Source organism: Nanorana parkeri, unplaced genomic scaffold (genome assembly GCF_000935625.1).
Source record: "Nanorana parkeri isolate BGI_ZX_2015 unplaced genomic scaffold, ASM93562v1 scaffold199, whole genome shotgun sequence".
NCBI lineage: Eukaryota > Metazoa > Chordata > Amphibia > Anura > Dicroglossidae > Nanorana > Nanorana parkeri.
In genome coordinates this window covers 1,408,536-1,424,378 of record NW_017306467.1, presented here as the reverse complement: position 1 = coordinate 1,424,378, position 15,843 = coordinate 1,408,536, and the positions used below count along the sequence as shown (strand labels likewise).

Genomic DNA, 15,843 nt, shown 5'->3' with positions numbered 1-15,843 from the left:
AATGTTCATACGCACGTACGTAGCAGAATTGGCACAGTTGGCATCTCTGGTTGGTCTTCACTAATAAAGGGGCATTACAATCCTTTTCTTAATTTTTTGTTATCCGTTTAAAAGTTGACGGTGCATGCACAGGAACATGAAGTAATGTTTTGTTTTTATCTTCCCATGCTATGAAATCCTCTTTTTGTAGTCATCGTAAATTTCTCATTTCTTTTCCATTAGGACGAAATTCATACTGAATCCGAAATTTCGGATCCGGAATCCACGCTCCGAATCCACGAATTTCCGAAATTCCGTCCAAATTTTTATCCAGAAAGGAAACGAATCGCACATGTCTGGTAATCACTTATCTCTCCAATGGGTAAACATAACAACAATAAAAACATTTTATATCTTAGCAGAGTGAAGAAGGATTAGAACCTGTGAAGGTGAGGGGAAGTGTAACAGTGGGGACAGTGGAAAGCAGAAATCACCAGCACTCATACAGCTCATATTGATATAGACTGACTTGTTACATTGTCACCCTGATGAAGAAATCCTGTGCGGTCCCGAAACGTCGCTATTTTGTACATGACGATTGGTCCGATTAAATGGACATCAAAGATATTTACTGCTGGTGCTGGTGATTTCTGCTTTCCACTGTTTGTTGCACGGTGCCATCCGTGATTGTCACTGCGAGCACCACTACAAGTATTTGGGCCACGAGCGCTGTGAGGAGTGCAGAGGGACTTACTACTTTTTACAGTGGGGACAAATGCTCCAGTAACAACGGAATTCCCCTCACATTGAAGAGATTTCCTGTTGCTTCTCTAGAATACTGTAGTAACAATTGCAACTTACAACAAAGAATCCTTATCCCAAAGAAGGGAGCCATAAAACATTTCTTTATGTAATTAGCTGCATAATTATAATTCCCCTTCCACACGGGTGCCTCCAGTTCCGATCAGCAGGGGATCTGTGCAGGCATTCTCTGCTGATCGGAGCAGTTTGGAACGGGACATTCATATCTGCCCAGTTTTTTTCGTCTAGAAAACATTGAAATTACCGACCTATGTTGGTCTAGGGGGAGTCAGATATAAATAAATGTGTGTCCATTTACATCAGATTATCCCCGATCCGCCAAGATCAGGTCCTCCAAAACAGAATTCTGTTCCGTCTGGTTTTCTGGAACTAACCAGTGTCGGGGGTAATCGGATGTAAACGGATGCACATCAATTTAGATCTGGCTGAACTGACAGACTAACATTTGGCTTCCGATCAGAACCGTCTGAACTGACAGGCAGACCTGATCGAAATGCCCATGTGAAAGGACTCTAAGGAAGTGTAGCTTCTTCAACTGGAGATCATCTGGGGCCTCATTAAATTCAAATGCTTAAACCATTGAGGGCTGCAAAGAACGTATGAGTGGGCTGTATGAAAAAAAAAAACAGTTTGACACTTGTAACCTTTCTCTACACTATCCAAAACTAAAATGGCAGGAAATATACTTATTTTTCTATATCGGGTATAGCTTTTCAGCCAGTGATACATGTACCCCTTGTTAGTTCTGACAGGTTTAAAGGAGAACTATGAGGTGAGTGAAAATCACTCAGCCTCATAGTTCGAGCCGACGTGTGACAATGAAACTGTCCCACGTCGGCTCAATAGATCGGGAAGTGAGCGAACACATACCGTCGCACACTCACTTCTCGATCCTGTCCATGCAGAGAACAGTGACTGTCACTCACGGCTCCCTGCAGGGATTCCCCCCTCCCCTGTCCGATCCTCCAGCGCTGACTGGCGGAACGGACGGGGGAGGGGGCGGGTACAGCTGGCTCTGCCTCTAGATAGGCAGAGCCAGCTATCAATCACGCAGCTGGGTGGATCTCGACAGTAATGTCGGGATCCGTCCCGGCTGAGGCGGTCTCAGTAAACCGCGAGCTGTAGCGATATACTGAGCTTTGGGTCACGGGAGCACGCTAGTTTGTGTCCTCCCGTGACCCTTAGGAGAACTATGGAGAAAAGCACTGACCCCATAGTTCTCCTTTAAAAGTAATTTGTTAAATCTTAAAACTTCAGGAATTGTTATTCTGTAGCATTTGATAGAAGGGGGTTACGTTTATTTGCCTATGCCACTGTGTCCTTTTCTATGTATGCTGCAGGAGAACTTCCTGGCTGCTAAACTTTTACCAACATGAATCTGGTCCCTGTGTTCTGCTTTTGAATTGAGGGAGTTTATACTACCCAGTGTAAAACACAGAGCCAGGATTTTCTTGCAGTATATCTAGTGAAGGACACCGCGGAGGTAACAGTAGATTACACATTACACTTTCACGATACTGTACTGAAGTTTTTAGGATAACTCGGTTCAATGAAGTTTATAGCAGAGAAATCAACACTCCAATTCTCACGCCTGCTTGGTTCCATGTGCTATATATGATAACAAAGAAGGAATGTTTTGTCTTCATTTCAAAGGAAATATAATATTTAAACAGTCTTAATACTATGTATCTGTAATTAAACAACTGCAGGGTAATAGATTTTTTATTTTTAAGAAAACCAAGGTTAAACAATACTTGCTTTACAAATTAGAATGACAGCTGAAAGAGGCCAAATTTTCTTCTATTTCACAATCTCTGCTGCTCGCAGTTTATCTAGTGGATTTTATCTGTATATCAGCATGAAACTTTCTAGATTAACTTCAGTTGCTTAGTAAAAGTATATGTACCGCTGTTAGACTAAAGATCAGTTCACAGCTTGGCCTGTGTGGTTTCCTAACAGCCACTCCCCTCTCTGTTTATAATAGTCGCTGCACATAAATCAGCTTCCAAAAAAAAAAACACTGGCCAAAACGTGTACTGAATGAATCATTTTTTTGTCTTCTCTTAGTTGAGTGCACGCAATAAAATGCCCGATGTTTGAACCTAAGTGGATCTAAATGGAAATATTCCAGAGAATCAAAAAGTGATGAATAAGCTTTTCTTTTAAAGAGATTATGCCTATTCATGTTCATGGAGATATCAACATAGGAAGTCATATTGTGTTGCTTAGACACTAAGGAGTCTATTTCTAAACAATGATCAATGGCGCTGCAAATCTTTGTGAATGTTCATTCTGTGCGAATGGATGCACAAAACGAACGTTCTTGTATATTTTCAAATGTGTTTTCGAATGTCATCTTGTAATACTGCATTATGGATTAGGAGCATAGGAAATAAATACTTAATTAACCTCTCATCATCTACTACTTTACAGCCCATCTCCACCTTTGTGGAGGTATTTAAAAAAAACATATGCCAGCATTGTACACAGTGTACATGAAGCAGGCATATGCAGCTGCAGTATATGAGCATGGAAAGGCCTCTATGTTTTGCAAGCTCTTTCTGACCTCTCCCATTCTTTAGTATTCATATTGGCAATGCCTCCCTTCCCCCCAGACAGTGTATTGTGTGCAAAGGCAGAGCTGGTGTTTACTGATTGTGTTACAATGAACAACAGAAAGTGGGAGAGCTGTTCACAGCGTAATTACAATCAATCCGACACTGGTGTTAGACTAATTTTCCTGTGGAGAATATTTTGCGTTTTTAGGCTTCAGGCCTAATAAAAAGTGAATTAAAAAAATTAGGAAAGCCTAAAATATGAGTCATGAAAATGTGCACATAGTTACATAGTTGGTAAGGTTGAATAAAGACACAGGTCCATGGAGTTCAACCTATGTGGTTGTGTGTGCGTGTGTGTTTGTGTTACTAAGATTACCTGTACCTCTGTATGTCTTGCTCTCTGAGAAAAGTATCTAGATGGGTCTTCAATGATTCCATACTCTCAGCTGAAATCACTGTCTGGGAAAGGGAGTTCTACAATTTTAGAGCTCTCCCAGTAAAGAATCCCTGTCGTAGTTTAGAATTAAACCTTTTCTCTTCAAGTTTCAGATGGTGGCCTTTTGTTTTCTTGACAGAACTGACAGTAAACAGTGTTTTGCTGATTATCCCATCACCATTAAACAATTTGTACATTAATATCATGTCCCCTCTCAGTCTGCTCTTTTTCAGAGTGAGCAAGTTTAATGCATGCAGTCTTTCCTCATCGTTAAGGTCTTTTAACCCTTTTATTAGCTTTGTATACATCATCACTGCGCCTCTTCATTACCACAATAAATGCTATTCACTTACAAAGGTGGAAATGGACTTTAAAGGAGAACTATGAGGTGAGTGCTTTTCACTCACCTCATAGTTCTAGCCTACCTGTGACAATGAGATCGGGAGGTGAGCGAACACATACCGGCGTACAGCTGGCTCTGTCTCTAGATAGGCAGAGCCAGCTGTCAGTCATGCAGCTGGGCGGATCCCGGCACAATTGTCGGGATCCGCTTCAGCTGCGGCGTCTCAGTATACCGCGCGGTATACTGCAGTGTCTCAGTATACCGCGAGCTACAGCTTGCAGTATACTGAGCCTAGGGTGACGGGAGGTAGTTTGTGTCCTCCCGTTACCCTAAGGAGAACTATGGGGAAAAGCCTTAACCCCGTAGTTCTCCTTTAAGCAAGAAAAACTCTGTATAGAGTCACCATTGCAATTTTAAATTGATAGACACATACTGCATGGTTAAATCAACTAAATCAACAAATTTACAAACTGTAACATACTTAATATCAACACATAATACCTAAAACCATATTCATTTTCTAGTTTATATAATACAGCTCTAATATTAAAATAAAATCTCCTTGGAAACAAATTTCCCTTTTGGGTTGTAGAGCCAAGTGGGAAACTGTCTTCTCAGAGCTGATCTTCCACTGTAATAGCATATATTTACTTAGGGCCCTTTCCCTCTTGGTAAAACGCTGTACTAAATGTAAATAAAAACCTTTTTGGAGGGGGTTAGTTAATATACTTACCTTTGCCTGGTGCCTAGATTGGGATGATGTCACTATCCTCCTGACGAGATCTTGTGGAATGCTGCATAGCCCTAATAAGTCAAAGGCAGCTGTTACATCCACAGGTATGGCATGTGCTTGGTTTAGGTGTAAGTAAACTATTGGAAATTAAAGAGGTGGTCAAAAAACAGAACAAGACCCTCAACAAGTAGATGGTAAAAAGGTATAAGTGTTTATTTTAAAAAGAGAATGTGAGGGCAGGGTAATAGGGCAGAAGCATCTGCACATAAGGGGACCAAGATCCACACACATACCAGGGGGCCCCTCAAGCAAATATACAAGTGACATCTTCTCACACTATTGAATAAGGGCTTGTAATTTCCCCTATGCACTCTGTGTGCTCTTGTCTAGGGCCCTAACTAGAATTTGGCATACCAGTTTGGAGGGAGAGAAAGATGACAAAGGGATGACCGATAAACAAAATGTAGTACAGTAATATTTTGGACCTCTCAGTTTATTGGAAAACATGATTGCAGAAATTATCTGATGAAGCAATTGTGCCAAATGATGGTTGATTGAAGTCCCCTTTCTGTGATCTACCTAGTCTGACTAGGTAGATGACTAAATAAAAGTTAATGCTGCTTTTATCAGTGACTTGAAGCTGTTTTGGTTAACCTGCCTTTAGCTGACTGATCTCAGTGCAAGGTGGGCAATTTAACTATTGGAATACAGAGGAGGCTACAAGATCTATAAACATCTAGTGATATCATTATTGAATGCAGTGATAAGGCTGGTGATATTCTCTTACTAAACAGACGTAGAGACGTAGGAACTCATTTACAAATGCAGAGAGAAATTACTATGAAGACCATTGGTACATACACCCAATGAACACACTCCCCTTACTAATCTGCTAACATATACACTCATGTATGCATTTGTTATGGTCTAAGCTTGCAGTGTACATAGAACAACCAACCTGGGCACTCTCTGGCAGTTGGATAACCATCTCTCCAAGGTGCCAGGAGTTCTCTCCAGCTCTCCTACTTGTGCAATGTCAGTATTAGTGACAGCAGTATTATTACTTGTGTCAGCCAGCAGCTGAAGCAGTGAGCCAGCACTGCAAAGTATAGAGTTAGGAGAAGTGTAAGCTGTTCTCTCTCTGGCTCCAGCTCCTTTTTCTGACCACACACATCCTCAGAGAAAGATAGGGATCCATGCTTGTTTGCTTCTTGTAGGCCAGTATAAAAGTTAGAGTGATTAAGGCAGGGTGCTCATAAGGTCGATCGTGAGCTCCCAGTCATTCACAAAGCTAACGCCGGTAGATCACAGGTCGACTCCCTGTCCTGTACTCTGACCCACTGTGTTTGTGCGCCCGAATGTGTCGGACGCGAAAGCATTTGACACATTTGGCCCTCCCCTCCCTGTCTGCAGCAGTCAATAAACTTTGCTGCCTCTATCCATCCACAGAGACATTCGGCCCGCCCCTCCATCTTCAGCATCCAATAAACTTTGCCTCCTGGACGCAGAGACATTCGGCCGCTCCTCCCTGTCTTCAGCGTCCAACACATTTGCCTGGCCCTCCCCACCCGCAGCTTTGGACACATATGACCCGCTCCCCCCAGTCTGCAGCATCAGGCACATTGGGACCACACCTTCCCACCTTCAGTGTCAGATACACCAGCGCGCCTGAAGAGCCAGAAGGTTCTGGAAGCAAGTAGGTTCTATTGTCAACATACAGGTCAATGGTACCACAGTCATTAAGTCAACTTAAGTCTATGGTACCACAGCCACACACCCCTCCCGCAGTGCGATCGCCTGCACCTGAACGCGTGGAACATAAGTGCCTGCGTTCCAGTCCAGTGCAATCTGCAAAAATGCTGCAAGCATAACAACATTGAAAAAAGTGAAGGGGGTCTGAATACTTTCTGAATGCACTTTAAATCATTTGTGTTGTGGGCATTTTGAGTTCATTGTTAATATTGAACATCTGTATTCATATTATTAGGTTTATTCAATAGGAAGATACTGTAAATGCAGTAGTGCCAGTAAGCATTTTAATGTGTTTGTTTTTCAAATACAGGTGTTTTTTTTTTCGTTGGTAGATCTCATTGAGCTTGTCATTTGAAAAGTTGATCTTAACACAAAAAATTGTGGGCGCACCTGTGGATTAAGGGATGGGGAGGCAGACTGGCTTCAGATATTATAACTATTGTCACTGTGTTTATCTGCCTATTGTCACAATTGTTTGTTGTCCAAGTATTGTAATGACTGTCCATTTGTTGCCTGCAAATTGTAACGTGTGTATATGTGTGAAGTTAAAAGAGAACTATGGGGTTAAGGCTTTTCCCCATAGTTCTCCTAAGGGCAACGGGAGGACACAAACTAGCGTCCTCCCGTCACCCTAGGCTCAGTATACCGCGAGCTGTAACTCACGGTATACTGAGACGCCGCAGCTGAAGCAGATCCCGACAATTATTCCGGGATCCGGTCAGCTGCGTGACTGACAGCTGGCTCTGCCTATCTAGAGGCAGAGCCAGCTGTACCTGCCCCCTCCCCCGTCCGTTCCGCCAGTCAGCGCTGGCGGATCAGAGCGGGGAGGGGGGAATCCAGCCCCTCCCCTGTCACGGCACAGAGCCGTGACAGGATCGAGAGGTGAGCGAACGCCGGTATGTGTTCGCTCACCTCCCGATCTACTGAGCCGACCTGTGACAGTCTCATTGTCACAGGTCAGCTAGAACTATGAGGTGAGTGAAAAGCACTCACCTCATAGTTCTTCTTTAATTAAAAAACTTGGACTGTTGGTGGGATATGTAGACAGGCTGATAAACATTCATCTGAGGGTGTGTAATTGACAGAGGAGAAGCAGATTTAAATGACAAACTAGTTTTCTTGCAGCACATGAGTGCCAACTGGAAGTCAGTGTGTCCATCTTCTGGAAATGTTACTGTGACCATGGCTGTCACAGTACTAACATCCTCGTCACAGCAGGCTTATAGTTTATACTAATGTGAAGACTTTAGCACATGCCTGTGTGGCTTGCATGTTCTTTTGGTTGTCAGTACATGGGCAGTAGTGCAGGTTTTTTTTTAGGAAGCTTACAGAAGTTCCTGAACACAGAATGTATCAAGGGCATGTCCTGCTCTATGTTTGATGCAGCCTGTGTGCTGAAATGTATGGTGTTGCACTGCCACCAAAATGAACATTGTTCTTACCAGTGTATTCTGGTGTATTTTGGTGAATGTGGACACTTAGCATATGTTTATCATGTAATATGAATATCTTTACTTGTTTAACTATGTGCACAATAAAATCTCCATTTTCAAATCAGAAATGTAAAACGCTTCTGCAAGCTTATATTCTCATATTAACAAAACAATGATACCAGAAATACCTTAAAAATAAATATTTATTGTAAAAGTACAAAAATAAATATATAAATATTATTAATGATCCCACATATATACAAAAAAGCAGTACAACATTCAATACATGTGTATTCCATTCCACTGATAAATTGTTTCTGCAGACATATTGCTGTTTATAATTTTGCTGAAATAGCCAATATCACCAGTATATGTGAGGTATGATTGAAGTCACGTGTCTCAATGTTTTGAGTACATATTTTGTTTATTTTGCTGAGCTTTGCTGATTTTTGTTTAATGATAATGTGCCAGTTTGGCCATCCAAATTACAATAAAGCTAAGCAAAAAATACAAACAAATGATGTTGCTTTAAAGTCAGCAGTGCCATACATGACTGTACATATTTAGAAAAGAAGCAAACGAGGCATATATGGAGCATAGTACTGTGCCCCATGTCAGACACTCTGTACTCAATTGAGGTTAAATGTCAATAAACATTTACTAGTGACCACTGCAAAAGATAGGCATCTCTTTTATCATATGCATAGAATAATGAGGCAGCATGTTTTGTTAATATTAGTTAATGGATGTGATGATGTGTATTTAACTGGACTTCAGTCTTATTATATTTATATTTTGCTACACATTTATTTTAAATGGAAACTTTAGAATATTTTCAGTCAGCATATGTTTGAAGTTTTTATTCTGTTTACTATTTAATTTTTGAAGAAAGCAAATATAGCCTGTGTATCCTATCTGAGAGTTTTAAGTTAATTTGCAGGTCACATCTTTTGTGATTTTTTTTTTTAAGGCAGTGTGCTTTAACACACTATTTAACTATCTAAAACTATCTAGAAAACTCCATAAACTTATAGTTTCTCTTTAAGGGCCCATTCACACCACATCCAGATCATCTCCAAACCAGATCCCTATGCTATTTCGGGCCTCTGTTCACACCAGCGTAGTCCGTTCCAGACCAGACCAGAAAAATACTGGGTGTCACATTTTGTCTGGTCTGGAATGCACTGGAACTGCGGGCAGGTTCACACCATTTTCCAGACCAGATCTGGTCCGGAAAATGGTGTGAACCTGCCCTTAAGGAGTTTCAATTTACAGTAAATTTTAAACAACCATTCTTACCCCTTTGTGGAGTAACAAATATGCATCCCTCTACCATATCGTTTACTTGGCTGGTAAAGGGTTAACCATTCACACATGATAGAGCTCGTATATTGGAGATGCAAGTGGAATTTCAAATAGTGGATTTTGTTTTGCTTAGTCAGGGAAAGGGAAGACAAAATACATGGATTGATCAAGTTTAATTTAGCTTAGAAACACATGAAATTATTCTACTATTTGTACCCTACAACAGTTCTATCTGAACTTCAGCCCTATTTCTAGATATCTAGACCCAAAGTACTGTTAAAAAAACAGGGGGGTAATGGCCTCAGACCAGTGCATATGTCAGGGTATCGTAATTTTAGGAGGTTCTGATTTCAATGAATTCTTTGCTCTTAGATGAGGCATAAATAACTGTAAATCATCACCAGGGAAATACATCAGTGAAATGGAATGTAGACAGAATTAGTTTTTCTGGATTTCATCCTTTTAATTGCCTAGACATTATCAGTGAAATGAAAATGACCTTTATGGGGAAAAAAAACTGTTCTACAGTTTGAGGGTACATGTATATACATAAGATATATATATTAAAAAAAACACATTTTAACAAAATAAATAACTAAATATATTAAATAAATAAATTAATCTGTGCTTTTTCTTCTGTAAGACACAGAATACTGTACTTTTCAAACAGAAAAGATGCACCAAACATGAACCTATGGGGTTCGTTTAACAGCTGTGTAACTTAACATAAATAAATAAATAAACTCGATAATAAATAAAGATTGACCTTAAACACAAATCTATTAAATCATTCCTTCCTCATTTATAGTAACACTTTATACTCTTTGGCCCATTCAAAGGTCCACCAATAGTGAACATTTTAGTGACTGGAGATATGCTGGAAAGGTAACTTTGCTAATGGCTTCTTTTATTTCTAAAAGTGAGACACTGGTAGTGAGAATTTTGTGCCTGAGTTCCCAAGTCTGCACACCTGCCATGGTTTTTGTGAGGAGGGGGCGTGGCGGGGGGAACGGGTTCAGTCTTTCAGAATTTCTAGGAGGAGGAATGTAACGCCATGGCGGGCATGGGTAGAAGCTGGGAACTAAGGCATGGAGATCTCACTAATGGAGTCTCACAGAATCATAAGAGGACAGTGGATGGTTCCGCTCACCAGACCCCCACCTATAAGTAAAATATTACTTATTGGTGGATTTGACTTTATAACATAAATTTAGACCTGCTGTGAATCATAAATACCTTATACACAGGCCAGCTATCAATGAATTGATCTGCAAAAAAATCATCCAGAATTTTACACAGTGACAGGGTCACTTTTGTTGTTTGGCAATTGGAGCTCCATTCACTTTCAAAAATCAGTTTGGTTCAATGTTCTCTTTTCATGTAACACTAAATTAAATATGTAATACTGGGAAGCTAAAGTTTTGCGTTGCATATATTTGCAAATATATGTGAAGCCACACTGCCGCGTCAAGGCACCTCTGCAAGGTGTGGTTAATAAATGTAACAGACACAGAGGTTTTTGTTGCATATATTTGCAAATATATGTGAGGCCCCATATTTGCAGAAAAGTAGTTTCTTTACCGGAGAATGGATTGTGAGCATAGTTAGGTTCATTTAATAGCAGTGCAAATCCTGGCATGTGAATGTGCCTCCAGCCTCATAGCTGTATAGCTGCAGTGTGAGATCTAGAGCACTGCTGCCTCTAATTGCTGGTGTCATGAAAACTGGGTGAGGTCACTTTGCTTTCTGCACCTCTCCTGCTGCTTTTTGATTATTGCCCAACCAGATCTCAAGGGGCAGCTTTTGTCCTCTGCTTGTCTTTTTGGAGAGGTATTTACTCTTTTTTGCAGGGACAGCTTTGTGGCCACTTCACCTGTAGTTTGTAAACGGATCTTGAACATTGCCTGCTGTTTTAAACCAGCCACCTGTGATGTTTTCTGCTTGTGAAAGAAAATGTTTGTATTTCTTAAGCACCTTACATCCCATTGTTTTCCTTTGAAATGTTGTGGATGGAAAGCTCATTCCATAATGTACAATCACTTCTGTTATATGATACCTCCGACAAAGAATACAAGACAGGTTGGAAATAATAGCTGTTATCTCGGCCTTGCTTGTGTTTAGCAATTGCAAGCTCTTGCTATTGGGATTCAATGTCCTCTGATGCTGCATGATGTTTCCTATAGCAGCCTTCATATACTGAAAGATCTTATACAGTTCAACAAATTTTTCTTCTTCACTTGTATCCGTTACATTGAATTTAGGAAGATCAAGGGAGTCCGGATTACACAGACTGTTGACATCCAGGCTTTTTAAGTTTTGATGTTTCTGTACAAAAATAAAATGTAAGGTTTAGTCATTTATACCACATGACTGTTTGTTTTTCTTATAGCTGAACTCAGAAAACAGCCAAATACACAGATAAAATACATATATGGGAGCTGTTTATCCAGTCATAAGAGTTGCACAGATCTGTCTTGTTGGATAGGAGACCTGAATATACTCTGCTGCAGTTCAAGTTGAAGTAAAGTCACTTTTTGAACTTTTCCCCATTTAGAATCTTAGAATACATGATAAAACAACTGTCAAATAAACACACCCTGATAAATTAACCAATATACAACATTAGCTAGCTTTCTTTTATGTTAAATGTACATGTTATCAAGAAGAAGGTAACTCTTTTAAAGGTTTAGGTCCTCATCCATATAATAACTTACAGCCTTTGCTTTTATGTAGTCACTGAACTTCTCTGTGACCCTAGCGTACCAATTATAATAAATAGGTCATCACAAACTGGATGAAAAATGCTGTACAAAATTATGTTCTAAACTTGACTTTCCTGCGTTAGAATGTCAGATTATGTATGAATCTGACATTCTAACGCAGGAAAGTCAAGTTTAGAACATCATTTTGTACAGCATTTTTCATCCAGTTTGTGATGACCTATTTATTACAATGGGTATGCTAGGGTCACAGAGAAGTTCAGCTGAAAGCAGGAGATTCAGCTGAGAAAACCATCAGTTGAACTACACATCTTATGCATTATGGCAAAGTCTATGCCTCTCCCTACATTAGTCGATAGAGTTATCAAAGGTAAGCTTAGTGCTCTGTCACCTGTTTAAAGGCACTCAGTCTGCGGTCGTATGCTTTTATATAATCACTAAACTCATTAAAGTGTATCTAAAGCCTAAACGTATTTTTAGTTTTGGATAGAGTGATAAGGGGCTAGAACCTGTGTCGATTTTTTGTTGTTGCTGTGTGCACCCCTGCAGTCGAGATTATCCCTCTTTATTTGTCCTGGGGGTCACTGTCACTGAAAGTGAGGAAATGTCCAAAATGTTGAGTTGTCACCAGAACAGGAATATAGAGAAATCTTCCAGTGAGTGACAACTGTCAAAGAGGGGATTTTCCTCACTTTGGGGAGAATTACTCTCACGTCTACCTTTGTGCACAGGACAGGAAGTTAAAGAAAAACTCTTCGATGATACAATGATCAAAAAATAAAATCTGTCAGCGGTTTTAGCTCTTCCCTACTCCAAAACTGAAACTAGCTGTGGATATACTTTAAATTTTAATGTCTTTATAAATCACAGTAGGGCATCATTGCCCCCCATATAGCAAGCAGTCCAATGGTATCACTCATCTTAAAATGTTATGTTTGGATATTGTCTAGATTACAGTACATCCAGTATGTTAACAGCTTGACTTTTTTCATAGTCTGTGAGCTATACTTGACTAAAACTGTCAATGTGTTTGGCCTTTTTAGGAGGTGGTGTTGATCGTGGTATACTGTATGTAAATAGGTATTTTAAGGCCTAGTCAGACTAGTTCTCTAAAAAACAGTTTTCACTGTTAAAAAGGACATTTATTTTATTAGTTTTAATATCCGTTAGTGTTTTCCAGCCTTATAAAAGTATTTAGAATATTTTGTTTTTTCATGGATATAGAAGAGGCAGAAGAGAGCACTTATTGCATTATGACCTTTTACTGGACATTTCTGTCTCATGAATTTCAACATAATGTCTCATGAAAATCATGCAGCCTCATAAAAATCATTTTGCATAGCTTCCTCGGGTTACATGGAAGACCTGTGGTTAGTACATGTTATAGTTTTTACAGAAAGAACACTTTGAGATATTGCTTTAGCTATACCCCTCTTCCTATATAATATTGCTGATACGTTATATTGTTTCTAAAATCTAACAGCCTCCCACAACCGGCAGAACCCTGGGTGTAGAGATATCATCCTTCCTTCCTAGAAATCATTCTATTCTGTCAGCTAACTCCCTAACAGTTTCTGTCAGCATTTCATAGGCTGTCAAAAAGTCTTCAGACATCACACACCCTATTGTCTGACACCAGGAAATGATCCAAGTCTCAGACCTGGTGATGCAACATGCATAACTGCAGGAATCTGACAACTTCCCCCTAATCATTTTCATGACAGAACAATGTTTTTTTCCCCACTAGAAAGAGATTTCATAATATAGTTAACTTACATAAGTGTGAAAGAGTGTCTCAGCTTCCATGTGCATTTGTTTTATCTGTGATTGGATCTGTTCCATGATGGCAGTCAAGTTGTTATTGCATTCGTTGACATGTGCGCAGAGCGGGCTTACAGCATCCAATGGCTTCGCTCTTCCCAATAGCAGAGCCCATCGCTGGAAAATCAGTAGTTGCACAATCACTGTTCAGGAGAAAACATATGTTTCACATTACGCTGTTGAGTAGCCTGCTTTTATCCCTGTGACAAATGAGAGCTGTAACATCTCTGCTGTGTGGTAAGAAAACTTTTAGCGTAACGTTTCCTTTATTCACTTACAGAGATAGATTTTGCTTTGTTCTGAAGTGGCAGAAAGGTACTTTTAACTACTTTTATCAGTAAAATTAAGCAGACTGTATATGAATTGTCAAAAACTAAGCTTCTAATTTCTAATTTGCATAGGGAAACACTTTCCCATCTTGCATACATCATTTGACAAAGCTCATTTTGAACATCAACATTTATATGGTATGAAATACATTAAAAGGCTATTGACAAATGCTAAATAGATATCTAATGGTAAAGGCACAGTATTGACAGTGGCTAAATCACTTTGTTAGTACCACACGTGTCTGCAGTGAATATGTGAGGAGCTGATTCCGTCATGTGCCTGGGCTTGCCTATGAGAGCTTGCTAACATACTTGTACAGGAAAAGTTAACTTCTCATTTACTGAATCCGATCAGTCTACAAACTATATAACAGCTCACAAATCTCTCTGAAAGAAAAATATGTACAACATGCCAGTCTGTTTATAATTACATATCTTAAAGCACTCTAAAAAATGTGTGGTATGCCAGTTTCTTACAGCAACTAAAGCAGCATAGCAAATCAGTCTTTTTAAATGTGCGGAACATGAGTTACCTGCCAAAAGCTGCATAATCTGTTGAAGCCTCCCCTGGGCAGACTGTGGAATATAGCTGGTTTCAGGAGGGTTTCTTTCTCATATTTATAACCATGGCTTATATAGCAGAGAATTAACAGAAAAAAAGCTAAACAATTCAAGGCTCTCCTTCCCCTTTTCAGCCAATCAGTAAGTACAGGAAGTGAGCAGAGAATTTCATTATTCATTCATAGTTTTTTTTTTTTTTTTTTCTTTGAACATGCACTACTCAGTTAAGTCTAGTATTTCCATTGGGTTACCTCATTTTTGAACTGGAAAATCCCTGATGGGAAAGTATTGAAGGGGGGCAGCTGAGTCACACTGCGTCTGTTTTAACAAAAAATGTTTGACTTAGTACATTTTCAGATTCTCAGAAAGATTTAAGTATGTAAGTGAAAGTTGTATGGTGGTAACAAGTAGATTTGAGTGTACTTTTACAGCTATAGCACATATTCACTTATAGTGTTTCTCTTGCTATAAAACTGTTTTGACTTTTTTTAACAGCATATTATTTGCATTCTGTTTTGTTAACATCTAACTTATGAAGATGATGCTACAGTATCTTCAATGTTAGTTATATGACCAAATTAAAAGCCAGTAAAATGGCAGTTATAAGTTATTGATAGTCGTAAAACCTTTTATGTTAGCCCAATAGCAGTGATCTGAGGATTCTCACTGTTAATAATATTTAGTAAGATGCCAGTATAAATAATAAATTATCTTTAAAATAAATAAATATGCCCATTTTCTTAAGATCAATTACCTAAGGGCTTGTTTATACCAGTCAGCATACTAAAGTTAAACTTCAGGCAAATATAAAAAAAAAAAAAGCTTGATCCAATTATTTTAAATATTTAGGAAAACAGAAAAAACTACATATAATCCAATTAAGTGTTTCTTAACGTGTAACAAAACTTAGGCATTAAAGCTAAAAAATGCATTCAAGTACCTTAACTATTAACAAAAATGTCCCTAATTTGTGTATCACTCGGGTGTAGATCCTCAAATCATCTCTGAATTCATGCTGACAGTGTCCTTCCTACTGGAGAATGGCTACTTT

The 15,843-nt window shown here is 39.3% G+C and overlaps 1 protein-coding gene across 1 annotated transcript; it reads right to left on the bottom strand.

The window, feature by feature from the left end:
* Positions 1 to 11,137: 11,137 nt before the first annotated feature.
* Positions 11,138 to 14,825, bottom strand: LIF (leukemia inhibitory factor). The gene is made up of 3 exons (XM_018555507.1): positions 14,765 to 14,825; positions 13,858 to 14,045; positions 11,138 to 11,686 (listed from the first exon to the last, which is right to left on the bottom strand). The coding sequence occupies exons 1-3, from the start codon at positions 14,778 to 14,780 to the stop codon at positions 11,231 to 11,233; spliced, it is 660 nt and encodes a 219-aa protein (XP_018411009.1). The 5' UTR covers positions 14,781 to 14,825; the 3' UTR covers positions 11,138 to 11,230.
* Between the last annotated feature and the right edge of the window lie 1,018 nt (positions 14,826 to 15,843).

Coding starts and splice junctions, on each gene's coding strand:
- LIF (XM_018555507.1), bottom strand. Junction 11,687..13,857: donor AGACACTCTTTCACACTTAT/GTAAGTTAACTA, acceptor ATTTTTGTACAG/AAACATCAAAACTTAAAAAG.